Source organism: Euleptes europaea, chromosome 18 (assembly GCF_029931775.1).
Source record: "Euleptes europaea isolate rEulEur1 chromosome 18, rEulEur1.hap1, whole genome shotgun sequence".
NCBI lineage: Eukaryota > Metazoa > Chordata > Lepidosauria > Squamata > Sphaerodactylidae > Euleptes > Euleptes europaea.
In genome coordinates this window covers 6,049,309-6,065,575 of record NC_079329.1, presented here as the reverse complement: position 1 = coordinate 6,065,575, position 16,267 = coordinate 6,049,309, and the positions used below count along the sequence as shown (strand labels likewise).

At 51.4% G+C, this 16,267-nt stretch overlaps 1 protein-coding gene and 2 non-coding genes across 3 annotated transcripts; all 3 read right to left on the bottom strand.

Annotated features, from left to right (window-relative positions):
* Positions 1-293: 293 nt before the first annotated feature.
* On the bottom strand, positions 294-366 carry TRNAE-CUC (transfer RNA glutamic acid (anticodon CUC)). The gene has a single exon. It is a non-coding gene; the product is annotated as a tRNA-Glu (tRNA).
* A 100-nt stretch (positions 367-466) lies between these two features.
* On the bottom strand, positions 467-539 carry TRNAV-UAC (transfer RNA valine (anticodon UAC)). Its single transcript has one exon. It is a non-coding gene; the product is annotated as a tRNA-Val (tRNA).
* Positions 540-2,083: 1,544 nt separating this feature from the next.
* On the bottom strand, positions 2,084-12,971 carry METTL3 (methyltransferase 3, N6-adenosine-methyltransferase complex catalytic subunit). The gene is made up of 11 exons (XM_056863419.1): positions 12,842-12,971; positions 10,567-10,769; positions 9,137-9,529; positions 6,873-7,048; positions 5,318-5,534; positions 4,986-5,173; positions 4,595-4,633; positions 4,385-4,493; positions 3,181-3,246; positions 2,941-3,053; positions 2,084-2,204 (listed from the first exon to the last, which is right to left on the bottom strand). Exons 1-11 carry the CDS (start codon positions 12,933-12,935, stop codon positions 2,093-2,095), a joined length of 1,710 nt encoding a protein of 569 aa, XP_056719397.1. The 5' UTR covers positions 12,936-12,971; the 3' UTR covers positions 2,084-2,092.
* Positions 12,972-16,267: the final 3,296 nt, after the last annotated feature.

Here is a 16,267-nt window from a genome sequence, read left to right as displayed (position 1 = left end):
CTTTATAGGACCAACACAGAGATAGAGAACTGGGTATCGGTGAAATTCTGACTTAATTTTCAAGGCACTCAACTGAGAGAGAGGGGGCTGTGGCTCCGTGGCAGATCTGCCGCTTTGCATCCAGAAGGTCCCAGGTTTGACCTGCAGCGGCTCTCCAGGGTCTCAGGCAGAAGTCTTTCACATCACCTACTTGCTTCGTCCCTTTAACTGGAGATGCCAGAGATTGAACCTGGGACCTTCTGCATGCCAAGCAGATGCTCTACCACTGAGCCACAGCCCCTCCCCAAATGTTGTGCCCAACATGGGGCTCGAACCCTTGACCCTGAGATCGAGAGTCTCATGCTCTGCTGACTGAGCTAGCCGGGCTGATAAAAAATTATCAGCAGATGATTTCAATCCATTGACCTCTGGGTTATGGGCCCAGCACACTTCCGCTGTGCCTCTTTGCTTCACAAAATGGACTTTGTGGTCCCACTGGGGTTCGAACCCCGGGCCTTCTGCGTGTAAAGCAGACTTGATAACCACTACACTATGGAACCTTGACCTGAGACACTGGAGAGCTGCTGCCAGTCTGGGTAGATGATACAGACCTTGATGGCCCGTGGATCTGACTCACCATAAAGCAGCTTCATGGGTAGGAGGTGCTGGAATTGCGTAGCATCACTGCTGGGGGGCATAGTGCACACTTTGAGGAAGAATAAGTGTGTTTTTTATAACCCCCTTTTCTCTACCTTTAAGGAGTCTCATAGGAGCTTACAATTTCCTTTCTCTCCCCACAACAAACACCTTGTGAGGTAGGTGAGGCTGAGAGAGTTCGGAGAGAACTGTGACTAGCCCAAGGTCACCCAGCTGGCTTCATGTGTAGGAGTGGGGAAACAAAATCCAGTTCACTAGATTAGGCTCTGCCGGAGGAGTGGGGAATCAAACCCGGTTCTCCAAATAAGAGTCCACTGCTCTTAACCACTACACCGTGCTGGCACGCTTTGCTTTCAGAAAGTCCCAGGTTCAATCCTTGCCTAGGTAGGGGCTTTCCACTGGCAGCTGTCCAGAAAGGAATTGATTTATTTAAATAAATCCTGCAGCCCTGCAATGCAGCAAATGTTACCAGGCGGGTGAATGCAGGAAAGAGCGTCCTCTCTGTTCTGTAAATAGACGGGGCCTACTACTCAGATTAGCTGATTTTCCAGTATAGTATAATGAAGTTTCATGCGTTCATTCTGGGGCCATTCCCTTTTCTGGGCTTCACTGGAGCTGGCAAATGCACGTTTCCCCTTCCTGTTTGTGCATTTCCAGATACCACATACATGCAGCAGCATAGTTTCAGACGGCAGCCGTGTTGGTCTGTGGTTGAGCAGCAAGATTGGAGCTCAGTAGTACCTTAAAGATCAACAATATTTCCAGGGTAAAAGCTTTCAAGAGTCAAAGCTTTGTCAGATGATGAAAGGAACTTTGACTCTCGAGAGCTCCCGAAAATCATATTGGACTCTTAAGGTGCATCTCGACTTGAATTTAGATGTGGGAGCATGGTGAAGATTAGACTTGTTGCTGTATTGTTTAACACTGTGCAGTGGTGAGTAATACAGGGCTGAGGATGGAGACATTTCTTAAGAGTAGTAGTGAACCGGCGTGGTGTGGAGGTTAAGAGAGGCGGACTCCCCACTCCTTCACATGAAGCCAGCTGGGTGACCTTGGGCTAGTCACAGTGCCCTCTGAACCGGGTTCGATTCCCCACTTCTCCATATTGGCCAGTCACAGTTCTCTCAAAACCCTCTTAGGCCATGTGGAGGCAGGCAGTGGTAAATCGCCTCAGAACCTCTCTTGCCTTGAAAACCCTACACGGTTGCCATAAGTCAGCTATGCCTTGATGGCACAAACACACAGTAGAAAAAACTCCTCTGTGATATGGTTATCAAGGAATGCAGGGACTGAGGGAAGAGTCTCTCTTCTAGACTAGAGCGGGGTCTTTGCTGATGCTTTCCTCTAGCTAAGGAAAAAGTATCCATTTTATTAAAAAACTAAAGATTAGAATACACGCAAGCTGTCCCTCTCAAAACAAACAGTCCTTGGTCCATGGAGTTCACTCTCCTCCCAGCTACATGTTCTTCGGCTTGGAGATAATCCCATCTGGGTACCGTTGCTTGAACTGGGCTACCACATCGGGGTCCAGCAAGTGGATTCCATCTAGCTGGTTGCCAAGGGTGATCCTAGAAAGGACAAGGAACCATTAGAGAAGAGTTGGTTTTTATATGCCGTCTTTCTTTACCACTTAAAGGAGTATCAAACCAGCTTAAAATCACCTTCCCCTCCCCACAACAGACACCCTGTGAGGCAGGTGGGGCTGAAAGAGCTCTAAGAGAGCTGTGACTAGCCCAAGGTCACCCAGCTGGCTTCATGTGGAGGAGTGGGGAAACCAACCCGGTTCACCAGATTAACATGAGCTGCTCATGTGGAGGAGTGGGGAATCAAACCCGGTTCTCCAGATCACAGTCTACCACTCCACAGCTCTTAACCACTACACCACTCTGGCTCTCAACCTTTGAAAACCTAGTTGGATTCATTCCCCTAGTACAGTTGATTTCCTGTGGTACTTCTTGCGCTGAAGGAAAGTACCACCACTAGTGGAACAGATCCATGACATCCAACCTCAGGACTGAGAATAGGGATAACCAAGTCTGGGGAGGGCCAGGCTTTTTATGCAGAAGGTCTCTGGTTCAATCTCTGGCCTCTCCGGTTAAACGATCTCAGGTATCCAATAACGGGAAAGACTCTTTGCCAGTTAAGAGTCAGCAGTGGGGAGCTAAACAAACTGTTAAGTTCTACAAAGAAGGGGGGGGGAGACTCGCGGGGTCTGTCAAAGGAAAGCTGTTTTGGAAGTCGGGCAGATTTCCCGTCTCTCCTTTGGAGAAATCCCTTGCTTTGGGGCCCCAAAGGGCCACTCACCAATTGGGCTGGACGTTGTGGGGTCGTCCAAAGAGCTCAATCTTGCGCGTCCCAGGCGAGAGGCGCTCGATCATGCCATAGATCTCGTCTGGCTTGTGGCTGGTGGAGCGCACCTATGGAGGAGAGGCATGGTTTCATGGGAAGGAAGCGAGGGGGAGGGGGTTGGAACAAGAAGATGCCTTTCCAGGTTGAGCCAGCAGGGGTCGCTAGACCAAGTCATCAAAGGAGGCCACGTCTCACCTCTGCCACGATGACATCGCAGTCGAGACCTCGGTTGAAGCCCTGGGGGTTTCCTTTCACCCCAACCTGTGCCGAAGACAAAGAAGCCATACGGATGGATCTAGGACTGCGGCATTTCATCCCTTTGATTGTTTTTTTTAATTATTAAAGCAGCTTTTTATCAACTAGAACTAGAAGAAGAGTTGGTTTTTATATGCTGACTTTCTCTACCACTTAAGGAAGAATCAGATAAGCTTACAATCACCTACCCTTCCCCTCCCCACAACAGACACCCTGTGATGTAGGTGGGGCTGAGAGAGCTCTAAGAGAGCTGTGACTAGCCCAAGGTCACCCAGCTGGCTGTGTGTTTAGGATTGGGGAAACAAATCCACTTCACCAGATTAGCCTCCACCACTCGTGGAGGAGTGGGGAATCAAACCAGGTTTTCCAGATCAGACTCCACAGCTCCAAACCACCGCTCTTAACAACTACACCATGCTGGCTCTCAACTAGACAGGTGAACCAATGAATCGGACACCATATAGTTTATTACTTTTTTTGCAAAAGAACAGTATTAGGTGGCATCCCTTATTCTCTCACACACAGAATGGAATGCCTGCCACTGAAATGAGGGCCATTATACCAGTTGCGTGTAGATCATTAAAGGGAAAAAACAAATCTTGCATTGAAATGATTGTTTTATTCCTATGAGGAGCCCCATGGCACAGAGTGGTAAGCTGCAGTACTGCAGTGAAAAGCTCTGCTCATGATCTGAGTTCTATCCCAACGGAAGTTGGTTTCAGGTAGCCGGCTCAAGGTTGACTCAGCCTTCCATCCTTCCAAGGTCGGTAAAATGAGTACCCAGCTTGCTGGGGGTAAAGGGAAGATGACTGGGGAAGGCACTGGCAAACCACCCCGTAAACAAAGTCTGCCTAGGAAACGTCGGGATGTGACGTCACCCCATGGGTTAGGAATGACCCAGTGCTTGCACAGGGAACCTTTATCTTTTAAGTTTTCCCTATTGGGCTCGAAGCTCCCCAAATGTATTGAGTTTGTGGCTGCTTTCGGAAGCCCGCTCCAGGATGATGACCAGCTGCAAGCTCTACCTTTGAAGCTCTCTCCCCATATTTGGTTGAGTTCCCCCCCCCCTTGTTTGCTGTTCTATTGCTCCCGTAAACTTCCCATTTTGCTCAGGATTCCTACTCGCCCAGCTCTCCTCGCCTACCAAGCAGTGCTCCTTGCCGTGGTTCAACCAATGGCCTGTGCGCCCCGTCCTGATGATGCGTTGTAGCTGGTTGGTTTTCACCCAAATTATCTCGTCCACCCGCTCGTACCTGGGGGAACAGCGAGGGGTCAAACTGGGCAAGGAGAAAAGGGGTGGGATGAGGGGGGCAGGGGAAAAAAATGCAAGGAGCTCCCCGAAACCTTTACTCACCCCCAAAGATTGAGGCACTCTCGGCCCAGCTCCATGGCCCTAGAAGACAAAGAAGAAATGGACAAATAGCGAGCCATCTGTCCTCACTAGCGTGTTCTCCTCAAAAGAAGAGCTAGTTTTTAACAGCTGACTTTCTCTACCACTTAAGGGAGAACAGGTCACAATGCAGAGGCAGACAATGGGAAATCACCCCTGAACGTCTCTACCCCTCAAAACCCTACGGGGTCACCATAAGTCAGCTGATGACCCTTTCGCCCGCCCGAGTTGTTTAAAATGGTTTTATACTGTCACTCACCCAAAGTCTTACTTCACAGGAGAAAGGTTAACTCCCTCCCCTCCTCCACCAGTCACTGTCTCAGATTGGCCGGGGCCTCCCCTCGATTCCCCTTACCGGCCGGTGACCCAGAGGAAGAGGAAGCCCTCGTCCTGCAGCACGGGGATGTTGAGGCGCCTCATCTCGTCATCGGTGAGCGTTCCGTAGGGCAGCTCCATGTGTATGTCCCAGGGAGGGTCGGCCATCACCACGGCAAACTTGCCCAAGATGCTGACGTCCAGGTAGCGAATGTCGCAGCAGATCCACTGCCACCAAAACCACAGGGGGGAGCGGGGGAGAGGAACACAGGATGGGACCGTGACGGATACATCGAGGGCTGCTCGTACAACATTTGAAACATGACAAGCCCTCCCTCACCGCCCCCATCCATCCCCACCAGCCTAAGGTACCTGCGGGGGGAAGAGGCGGTCCACACTGGGGTCCCTCCCCACGGCCTGGGGGAAGGCCAGCTCCTGGCCCGAGCTGAGCTCCCGCCCGCCGGGGGCGTCCAGGTCAGCGCAAGCGTCGATCTCGTAGTGCACGTATTTGCAGGTGTCCATGTGGAAGCAGGTGTTGAGGAAGGAGCAGTCCCCCAGCGACTCATCTGTGTGCTTGTTGATGATGCGGCTGGGAGTGGGCGGGGGGGGGAGAAGATGGCCGATTGTGAGACTCCCTTCCCCTCCCACGGCACCAGAAGATGCAGCCCTCTCCGAACACATGAGGCTGCCTTCTACTGAATCAGACCCCTGGTCCATCAAAGTCAGTATTGTCTACTCAGACTGCCAGCGCCTCTCCAGGGTCTCAGGCAGAGGTCTTTCCCATCACCTCCTTGCCTAGTCCCTTTAACTGGAGATGCTGCCGGGGATTGAACCTGGGACCTTCTGCATGCCCAGCAGATGCTCTACCACTGAGCCATGGCCCCTCCCCAAAAATGTGGCTTGCCCCAAAGAATCCTGGGAATGGCAGTTGGGTGTGGGGTATGAAGCATTTCCTGTCAGGGTTTATTTGCTGCTACGTTCCCTGCAACCTCACATGAAGCTGTCTTTAAAAAAATATTTTATTTCATTTTGAATAGATAGTACAGAAAAGAAAAATGAAAAACAGATAGGGGGAATTTAACATTTAAATTTTACCCATGCCCAAGCTGACCCCGTCAATTGTCTTAACCCCACGATAAGATCGCTAATAGTAATTCAAAATTTAACTTTTTTTCAAAATAGTTATTCAAAATTTAACAAAGTTGCAAAAACTATTAATGCTTGATGTCTAGTCTATTTTTCGTTAATCTGAACTATTATACTATTGGGAACATGGACCTTGACTAATATTTGTATCTATGTTTTCATTATAAAGTTACACTCAATGTTAAAAAGCTATAATAAAGACTTTTCTGAGATAAATTTTCTAATCTTGATTATAACTAACACCGATCCTCCTTTATATAAACATAATTAAATCATGTGTATCTGTCAAAAAATGGTTGCCATTTCTGACATGAAGCTGCCTTCTACTGAATTAGACCCTTGGTCCATCCAAGTCACTATTGTCTACTCAGGCCAGCAGCGGCTCTCCAGGGTATCAGGCGGAGGTCTTTCACATCACCTACTTGCCTAGTCCCTTTAACTGGAGATGCCGAAGATTGAACCTGGGACCTTCTGCATGCCAAGCAGATGCTCAACCACTGAACATACTGAATCAGACGCTTGGTCCATCCAAGTCAGTATTGTCTACTCAGACCGGCAGCGGCTCTCCAGGGTCTCAGGCAGAGGTCTTTCACATCACCTACTTGCCTCGTCCCTTTAACTGGGGATTGGGGCGGGGAGACAAGTTTCAAAGTATGCAAAGGACTAGTAGTTATTGTGCTGGAAGGCCCCAGTGCTCAGGGAGAAACAGAAGCAGGTGATCCAGGTCCCCAATTCCTTCCCCAAGGGCCTGCCTGAACCCTGCCCCATCCACGACACTCACCGGAAATGCAGCTTACGGCACGGCCGGTCGGCATCGTTGGCCTTCATGCACTCCTCCTTCGTGCCGTAGTCGCAGAACTCCTGCACTTGGGCACGGCCCCGCGAGCGGAACTTCTCCACAATGGACTGCTCCTTGGCCGTGGTCGTGTTGAGCAGCTCCAGGATCTCCTGGCTCACCTGAGAGAGGAGGTGTTTTTTATATGCCAACTTTTCTCTACCACTTAAGGGAGACTCAAACTTGCTTACAATCGCCTTTCTTTCCCCTCCCCACAGCAGACACCCTGTGAGGTAGGTGGGGCTGAGAGAGCTGTGACTAGTCCAAGGTCACCCAGCTGGCTTCGTGTGGAGGAGTGGGGAATCAAACCCAGTTCTCCAGATCAGAGTCCACCACTCCAAACCACTGCTCTTAACCGCTACACCACGCAGGAAGCAGACCTGTCCCAGGTTGGCGCCCAAAGCTGGTCAGAAGGATGCCCCGGGGCTTTTAGACACCTAACAATCAACAGATGGTTGCATAATTCCAGCCTCTGGGTCCCGGCCTCCGTCTCATTTGCCTTCCATCTCAGAATGGTTAACTGAATCCTGTGAGGTCAACCGAGAGGGCCGAACGCACTGAGCCAAGTCAACAAATTAGTGCTAAGGGACAAGCAGAAAACATCTCGTAGAGCTGGTGAACGCGTGAAGCTGCCTTATAGTAAACCCAGCCATTGGTTCATCAAGGTCAGCACTTAGACTGGCAGAGATTCCCCAGAGCCTCAGGGCTGAATTCTGTTGCATCACCTACTGGTAAATTCTGTAACTGGAGATGCCGGGGATTGAACTGGGGACCTTTTGCATACCTAGCAGATGCTCTACCACTGAGCCACGGCCCCAGGCTTTTTGTTAAGAACACAAACATAGATATAAGGTACCGAAGGGAATGAATTGGCAAACTCCCCAGAGTCACCTGGCCATCTTGCCACCAGGAACCACATGCTGGGATGCATCAGCACGGCATAGGGTTGCCGGGTCCCTTACCACTACCAGCGGGAGGCTTTTGTGAGAGAAGCCTGAGGAGGGCAGGGTTTGGGGAGGGACTTCAATGCCATAGAGTCCAGTTGCCAAAGCGGCCATTTTCTCCAGGTAGGGTTGCCAGGTCTCTCTTCACCACCAGCAGGAGGTTTTTGGGGCAGAGCCTGAGGAGGGCGGGGTTTGGGGAGGGGAGGGACTTCAATGCCATAGAGTCCAGTTGCCAAAGCGGCCATTTTCTCCAGGGGAACTGATCTGTCGGCTGGAGATCAGCTGTAATGGCAGGAGATCTCCAGCTAGTACCTGGAGGTTGGCAACCCTAAACATCAAGGTAGCCTAGGGTTGCCAGGTCCCTCTTCACCACCAGCAAGAGATTTCAATGCCATAGAAGGGGAGGGGAGAGACTTCAGTGCCATAGAGTCCAATTGCCCAAGCGGCCATTTTCTCTAAGGGAACCGATCTCTATCAGCTGGAGGTCAGTTGTTATAGCAGGAGATCTCAAGCTAGTACCTGGAGGTTCTATAAACAAGAGGTGTACTGAAATAAGGTTATGGAAATCCCTACACAGGAAAATTATTTTTCAGTACACAACCACTAATCACTCTAAATATTCTTTTCCAAACTGTATTACACTTTATACATATCAACGTATGATGAATTATTACAGTAAGACATACAATACTGAATGCATAAGATGGACTATAGCATGTTAGTGTCCATAAATCAAAGTTCATATAACTGATGTTCAGAGTTATATAACAAGCATCCATCCAGAATTGTAATAATATAATAGTTGGAACACCAGGGGGGAAAAAAGGGGGGGAATTCCATTTATCCAGCAGTATGATCCTTCAGTGCCAAAATTGAAAGATGCACTTGTTCCGTGGTCAGCTAATCCTTGCTGGCCAATCCTATGTTGATCCTTGGATGTATTGCTGCTAAGAAGCTAGCGTAGAAAATGCTGCTGGAGAAAACTATGTGCTAGCTTCTTAGCAGCAATACATCCAAGGAACAACATAGGATTGAACATCAGTTATATGAACTTTGGTTTATGGACACTAACATGCTATGGTCCATCTTATGCATTCAGTATTGTATGTCTTACTGTAATAATTCATCATATGTTGATATGTATCAAGTGTAATACAGTTTGAAAAAAAATATTTACCTGGAGGTTGGCAACCCTAGCACGGCACTGCTTCCCCACAGAGCCCACGCCACAATTCCGCCTCCCCTTCCAGAGGGTCGGGGCCTTACCTTCTTGCTCTGCTGCTCCTTCGTGGACTGCTGGCTCAGCAAGCTCTCGATTTCCAGGTCCAGATCGGAGGCCTGCTTGCGAGACTTCTTGGGGGGCTCTTTGAGAGGCTCGGAGGATGCTGAGGCCGAGAGCGCTGCCCCGGCTGTTGAAGCGGGGAGCCCGGCCTCCTGTTCCGCCCGCCGCTTTGCCCCTCCAGCCCCGCCGCCTTCCGCCGGGCCCTTCTTCTCCACCTCGGCCCCCTTCATGGCCGAGAGCTTGGAGTGGTCAGCGTAAGTGACCAGCATGGGTTGGTCGTCGTCCTGGAGGAGGCCCCGTTTCACCTCGATGAGTTCCTGGGCTGCGAACTTCTGCAGGAGGCTCTCCACGCTCCGCTGCGTGGCGGGGGCTTCAGGCTGCAGGGCAGGGAGAAGGCAGTCACGGTGGGAAGGAAATTTCCTGCATCATCAGCCAAAGGAAAACACTGGCCTCTCACATGAACACGTACATTAAGCTGCTTTATACTGAATCAGACCCTTGGTCCATCAAAATCAGTATCATCTACTCAGACTAGCAGTGGCACTCCAGAGTCGCAGGCTGAGGTCTTTCACATCACCTACTTGCCTAATCCCTTTAATTGGAGATGCTGGGGATTGAACCTGGGACCTTCTACATGCCAAACAGATGCTCTACCACTGAGCCATGGTCCCTCCCCTAAACCATTTCCCTCTATTAAACCTGATGTTCTCCTACCTACATGAAGTTGCCTTCTACTGAATCAGACTCTTGGCCCATCAAAATCAGTATCATCATCTCAGACCAGCAGCAGCTCTCCAGGGTCTCAGGCTGAGGTCTTTCACATCACCTCCTTGCCTAGCCCCTTTAACTGGAGATGCCGGGGATTGAACCTGGGACCTTCTGCATGCCAAGCAGATGCTTTACCACTGAGCCACAGCCCCTCCCAGCATCCAGCAAATTAGGTTTACTGCATAGGTGTAGTGGTTAAGAGCAGTGGTTTGGAGTGGTGGACTCTAATCTGGAGAACCGGGTTTGGTTCCCCACTCCTCCACATGAGCGGCGGAGGCTAATCTGGTGAACTGGGTTGGTTTCCCCACTCCTACACATGAAGCCAGCTGGGGGACCTTGGGCTAGTCACAGCTCTCTTAGAGCTCTCTCAGCCCCACCTACCTCACTGGGTGTCTGTTTGTGGGGAGGGGACGGTGATTGTAAGCCGGTTTGAGTCTCCCTTAAGTGGTAGAGAAAGTTGGCATATAAAAAACAACTCTTGTTCTTCCCCACAACAGACACCTTGTCTGTTGTGGGAAAGAAGAAGACACCTTGTGAGGTAAGTGGGGCTAACAGAGTTCAGAGAGAATGGTGAGAGAAGAAACACATCATCCTGAGATGTTCTGAAGAACAGGTGTCCATCAGCGTCTCTGCCCAGCTTCCTCACCGTGGAGATGGCATGGCAGATGGACAAGGCATCCGTGGGCAGTGCCAGCCCCAGGTCCGAGAGATGGTGCAGGAGCTTTTTCTCAAGCTCGGGGTCAGCCACCAAGTCCCCTGGCTCAGTGGCAGTGCTGGGCGTGGCCGACGAAGGAACCGGGCTGTCGCTTCGGAAGGGAGGGGTCAGCGCCAACTCTGGGTTTCTGAGATCTGAAATAAGGAAGAGGAAGGAGACCCGGTAAGGATTTCCACTGAGAAAAAAAGGCCTTGCTCTTGGCTCCAGCTTTCCCCACCCCGCACCCAGTCACCAACCGTATCCTTCCCAGGCCCCTTTACATTACTGCCTCTTTATCTTGTAATTACCTGAAGAAGTGAGCTGTGGCTCACGAAAGCGCCTACCCTGCCAGAAATGTTGTTAGTCTTTAAGGTGTTACTGGACTCTTGCTCTTTTTATTTGCTATTTTCCCCAGAAGAAGTGATATCTGTAGTCTGGAGAACAGTTCTAATTCTGAGAGCCCTCAAGGCCCCCACCTGGAGGTTGGCAACCCATATGCCTTCAGGTCACTCAGTCTAGCCTAGCCCACAATGAAGGTATATAAATGAAGTAAATAATGAAGCTCAAGACAATGCATTCTCCTGGATTGAATAGAGATCTGGGTCTCCTGTCTCATTACCAATGCTAGTTTCTCCATGCCGACTACCCCCCTGCCTATCACACCTACTCCAATCACGCCCGCTAATGTCATTGACTTGCTTTTGACATTTACATTGCCATTGTGTGTCTGATTCACTCGTCTCTACTTAAGGAGAGATGGACTCACATTCTAGCTGTATCTGAAGAAGGGAGCTGCGGCTCACAAAAGCTCACACCCTGCCAGAAATATTGTTAGCCTTTAAGGTGCTACTGGGCTCTTGCTCTTTTCTACTGCTACAGACAGACTAACACGGCTACCCATCGTGATTTATCTTGTAATAGTTGGGTATCTTTTAATCGTTTCACAAAAAGAGCCCTGAAGGTCTTTCTCGTCCAGCATCCAGAACTCACACGCAGGGCAGGAGGGGCCCCTCTTTTGTTCTTTGGCCTCCATCCTCTGCTATTGACAGGCACACTGCCTCTGACCACGGAGGCTCCACTTAACTCACATGCATAATCGGTCACATCAGGTCGCCAGGAGCATCCCCGACTTGTCGTATCTCAGATCCCAGTAAACAGCTCGTACAGGATCCACCCTAAAGTCTCTTGCCGTCATTTCCAGCCATTTCGGCATACTGCCTCTGCACATGGAGGCTCCATTCGGCTGCCGGGCTGTGTCAGCAGGCTGACCACAGATGCCCCTTCCTCCCCCATAGATTGCTGGCTCCCATTCAACACTAACCTTCGACCCACCCACCCCAAGCCTCCAGACCCCCCCAAGCCTCCAGACCCACCCCCCAAGCCAAGCCTCCAGACCCACCCCCTGCAAGCCTCCAGACCCACCACCCAAGCCTCCGGACCCCCCCTCCAAGCCTCCAGACCCCCCCTCCAAGCCTCCAGACCCCCCCTCCCAGCCTCCAGACCCCCCCTCCCAGCCTCCAGACCCCCCCTCCAAGCCAAGCCTCCAGACCCCCCCTCCAAGCCAAGCCTCCAGACCCCCCCTCCAAGCCAAGCCTCCAGACCCCCCCTCCAAGATTCCAGACCCCCCCTCCAAGCTTCCAGACCCCCCCTCCAAGCCTCCAGACCCCCCTCCCAGCCTCCAGACCCCCCTCCCAGCCTCCAGACCCCCCCCAAGCCAAGCTTCCAGACCCCCCCTCCAAGCTTCCAGACCCCCCCTCCAAGCTTCCAGACCCCCCCTCCAAGCCTCCAGACCCCCCTCCCAGCCTCCAGACCCCCCCCAAGCCAAGCCTCCAGACCCCCCCCCCAAGCCAAGCCTCCAGACCCCCCCCCAAGCCAAGCTTCCAGACCCCCCCCTCCAAGCTTCCAGACCCCCCCCTCCAAGCTTCCAGACCCCCCCCTCCAAGCTTCCAGACCCCCCCTCCAAGCCTCCAGACCCCCCCTCCAAGCCTCCAGACCCCCCCTCCAAGCCTCCAGACCCCCCTCCCAGCCTCCAGACCCCCCCCAAGCCAAGCTTCCAGACCCCCCCCAAGCCAAGCTTCCAGACCCCCCCTCCAAGCTCCCCTCCAAGCTTCCAGACCCCCCCCTCCAAGCTTCCAGACCCCCCCCCTCCAAGCTTCCAGACCCCCCCCTCCAAGCTTCCAGACCCCCCCCTCCAAGCTTCCAGACCCCCCCCTCCAAGCTTCCTCACCCAAAGGCTCCTGCTTTCTCCTCCGCTGCAGCCGCTCCCGCAGCGAGTCCAGCTGCTTCTTGTGAGCCTGGATCGAGCTCCATGTGTCCGACATCGCCCCGCTTTGCCGGGCAGCGGTTTTTGCAGAGAGGGGGCCGGAACGAAGAGCAGCCTAAGCCCGGACAGGAAGTGATGCCGGGGGGGATGACGATAAGGGAGGCACGCTTCCGGTTCTGTGCCCGTCCCTTGACGCCTTTGCCGGACACCAGCGAAGGGGAAACGGTCGCCTCGGTCGGGGGAGTGAAGCTCCGGCAGCCATTTTTGTAACGGGTCCCTTCACCCCCGTTCCCCTACGCAGGGCAGCCATCTTTGTTACTGGCACGGGCGTTCGCTTTCTAAACCACACCTTTAAATAAAAAAATAAAAAATGTAAACCCCTCGGCACTTAACGGCTGTTCCAGCATGAGCTGTCGTGGTTGAGAACTCGTTCCCTCCGATTACAGACTCTCTCCGCCTTTCAACCATCTTCCCTACTGGCAAGCAAGGGCTGAAACGGTTGCTTTGTGGGCCCAGAGCCGTGGTTGAACGGCGGTGCCGCCATTTTTATTCCGGGCACGCTCGAGGAGCTGAGAGCTGTCCTTTGTTTAAGTCTTGGCAACCGGCTAAGGAATTATTCAGTGCGCAGCCGCCAACACGCTTATTTCTTTTCCTTTTAAGAGGAAAAACCTTCCAGTATTCAATGATGTACTTATTTTACAAGATAAACCTTCATATGCACTTTTTACACACTATGTTAGAAAGCTGTTGTATTGTTTATACAGGGAAATATATCTACCCAGATATATCTACCCAGATATAATCAAGCCTGAACTGACCCTAGAAGCTAAAATGACTAAACTGAGGCTGTTGTATTTTGGTCACGTCATGAGAAGACAAGGGTCACTGGAAAAGACAAGCATGCTAGGAAAAGTTGAGGGCAGCAGGAAAAGAGGAAGACCCAACAAGAGATGGATCGACTCAATAAAGGAAGCCACAGCCTTCAATTTGCAAGATCTGAGCAAGGCTGTCAAAGATAGGACACTTTGGAGGACTTTCATTCATAGGGTCGCCATGAGTCGGAAGCGACTTGACGGCACTTAACACACACACACATATCACTGTTCTTATAATTCATCTTATTCAGTAGAACAATGTCCCTTATGAAATTCTAACTATATGTTAACCAAACTTGTCAAACGTTCCAAAAGATAAATCCGTTGTTGAAGTCTGGCAAGGGGAGCCGGGCGCTCTTTCATGCTGCTGCTTTCCCAAGTTGCATTTTTGCTGCAACGTAGCAACAGGGAATTATTCACTCTGGGATGCACACTTTGCGCTCATCTTTGGCCGTAGCTTAAATGTCTAATGGAGCAAAGCAGAGACAAAAAGATCGCAGCTCCTTTTTCCTTTGTGGGAGGGGCCGTGGCTCAGTGGCAGAGCATCTGCTTGGCATGCAGAAGGTCCCAGGTTCAATCCCTGGCACTCCCAATTAAAGGGTCTAGGCAGGTTGGTGATGTGAAAGTCCCCTGCCTGAGACCCTGGAGAGCTGCTGCCGGTCTGAGAAGGCAATACTGACTTGGATGGACCAATGGTCTGATTCAGTAGAAGGCAGCTTCATGTGTTCATGTGGGGAACATGAACTGAGAGAGGGCTGCAGTTATCTATCTATCCATCCATCCATCGGTGGAGAAGTAAGTTTCTAGGCTAGGCACCCGAGTCCTTTCAAGGAAAAAGAGGCAGGGTAAAAATGTCTCGATGTAAATAATCGCTTGCTGTCAAAGCACTTGTTTTCCATGCAAAAGATCTCCGTGAGGCATCCCCGGGAATTTGGGGGAACAGCATGGAGACTTTTAATGCTTTCTGCAGAACTCTGTCAGCTTGTTTCGCTTCGAACCCTGCAAGTTTCTAGTCCACTTTGTTACACGGACAAATCTGAAACAGTTACGGAGCTGCCAGTCTTGCTCTGCAGAAATGCCTGACCAGCACCGTAAATATTCTGCACTTCCACCATCCTACTAAACAAAGTGGTGCCGAATTCAACCCTGAGCATCTTTCCTTTCACTTGAAGGCCACAGAAGGATCTCTTCACACAACGCAGAGTTAAATTGTGGAACTCCCTGCCCCAGGATGTGGTGATGGCTGCCCACTTGGAAGGCTTGCAGAGGGGAGTGGACATGTTCATGGAGGAGAGGGCTATCCATGGCTACTAGTCAAAATGGAGACTGGACGTGATGCATACCTATGCTCTCCAGGATCAGAGGAGCATGCCTATTGTATGAGGTGCGGTGGAACACAGGCAGGACGGTGGCTTCCTAGAGGCACCTGGTTGGCCACTGTGTGAACACACTGCTGGGCTTGATGGACCTGGGTCTGATCCAGCAGGGCTTTCCTTATGTTCTAGCCCTTAATCAAAGGCGCAGGCAAAGGAAAAAGCAAAAGGGGGGTACAGGTTTCCTTCCTTCCTGCAGTCAGAATGCTGCTGCGTTACTCAGCCAAAGGTAGTTTCACGTGGTCATCACAGACAAGAGACTCGTTTGTGCAAAACGGTAGCCCCCTCCCCCCACTTTTTAAATAACCCACGACGAGGAATAGAGAAATCGAGAAGAGATGCCAAGTGGAAAGGCTGAGAGGCGGCTTGAATAATAGCAAAGATGGGGTGGGGGGGGAAGAGTGGAGGATTATCTCAGAGAAGGAAGTCCCTCCCTCCGGTTGGAGGCCTGCCAAGACATGAAAGCAACAAAGGAAATGCTGGTGGTATAAGCCTCTAAATAGCATTATCCGTAACTGATGGGGGGGGGGGAGGGAGGATCGGTATACCCAAAAGCACCCGTTCTGCCAGAGGAAAGCAATTTTCAGTCTGATTCAAAGATGCTTTCTTACCAGGGCCAATAATACTTCCCCCCCGTTCAAAATGTATAACCAGAAGGTAGGATTTCCGAGGAAGCGGGGATCAGGCTTTCATTCACCCGTTGTCGTTTCAAGAGAGATGAAGAGAGTGGAGACCCGGGTTACCGTCATCAGCTGCCTCTTTCTCCATTCAGAGTTGCCTTCTTTGTTAGGAGACATTAAACCCGGGTTTGGACTCCATGAAGAGGAGGAGGGATCCTTTTTGACCAGGGAAAAAGCCACGCTAGGGATCACGAGACCCACGTGGCCAAAAGCCATGTGGCAAGGGCGCCGCAATGGGAAGTAGAAGGAAGGGCCGTGGCTCGGTGGTACACCATCTGCTTGGCATGCAGAAGGTGCCAGGTCCAACCCCCTGCCTCTCCAGTTAAAAAGGATCAGCCAGTAGGGGATGTGAAAGGCCTCTCCCTGAGACCCTGGAGAGCTGCTGCCAGCCTGAGTCGACGATACTGACCTTGAAGGACTTACAGTCTGTCAGTATAAGGCAGCTTCAGGTATTCAAGGTGA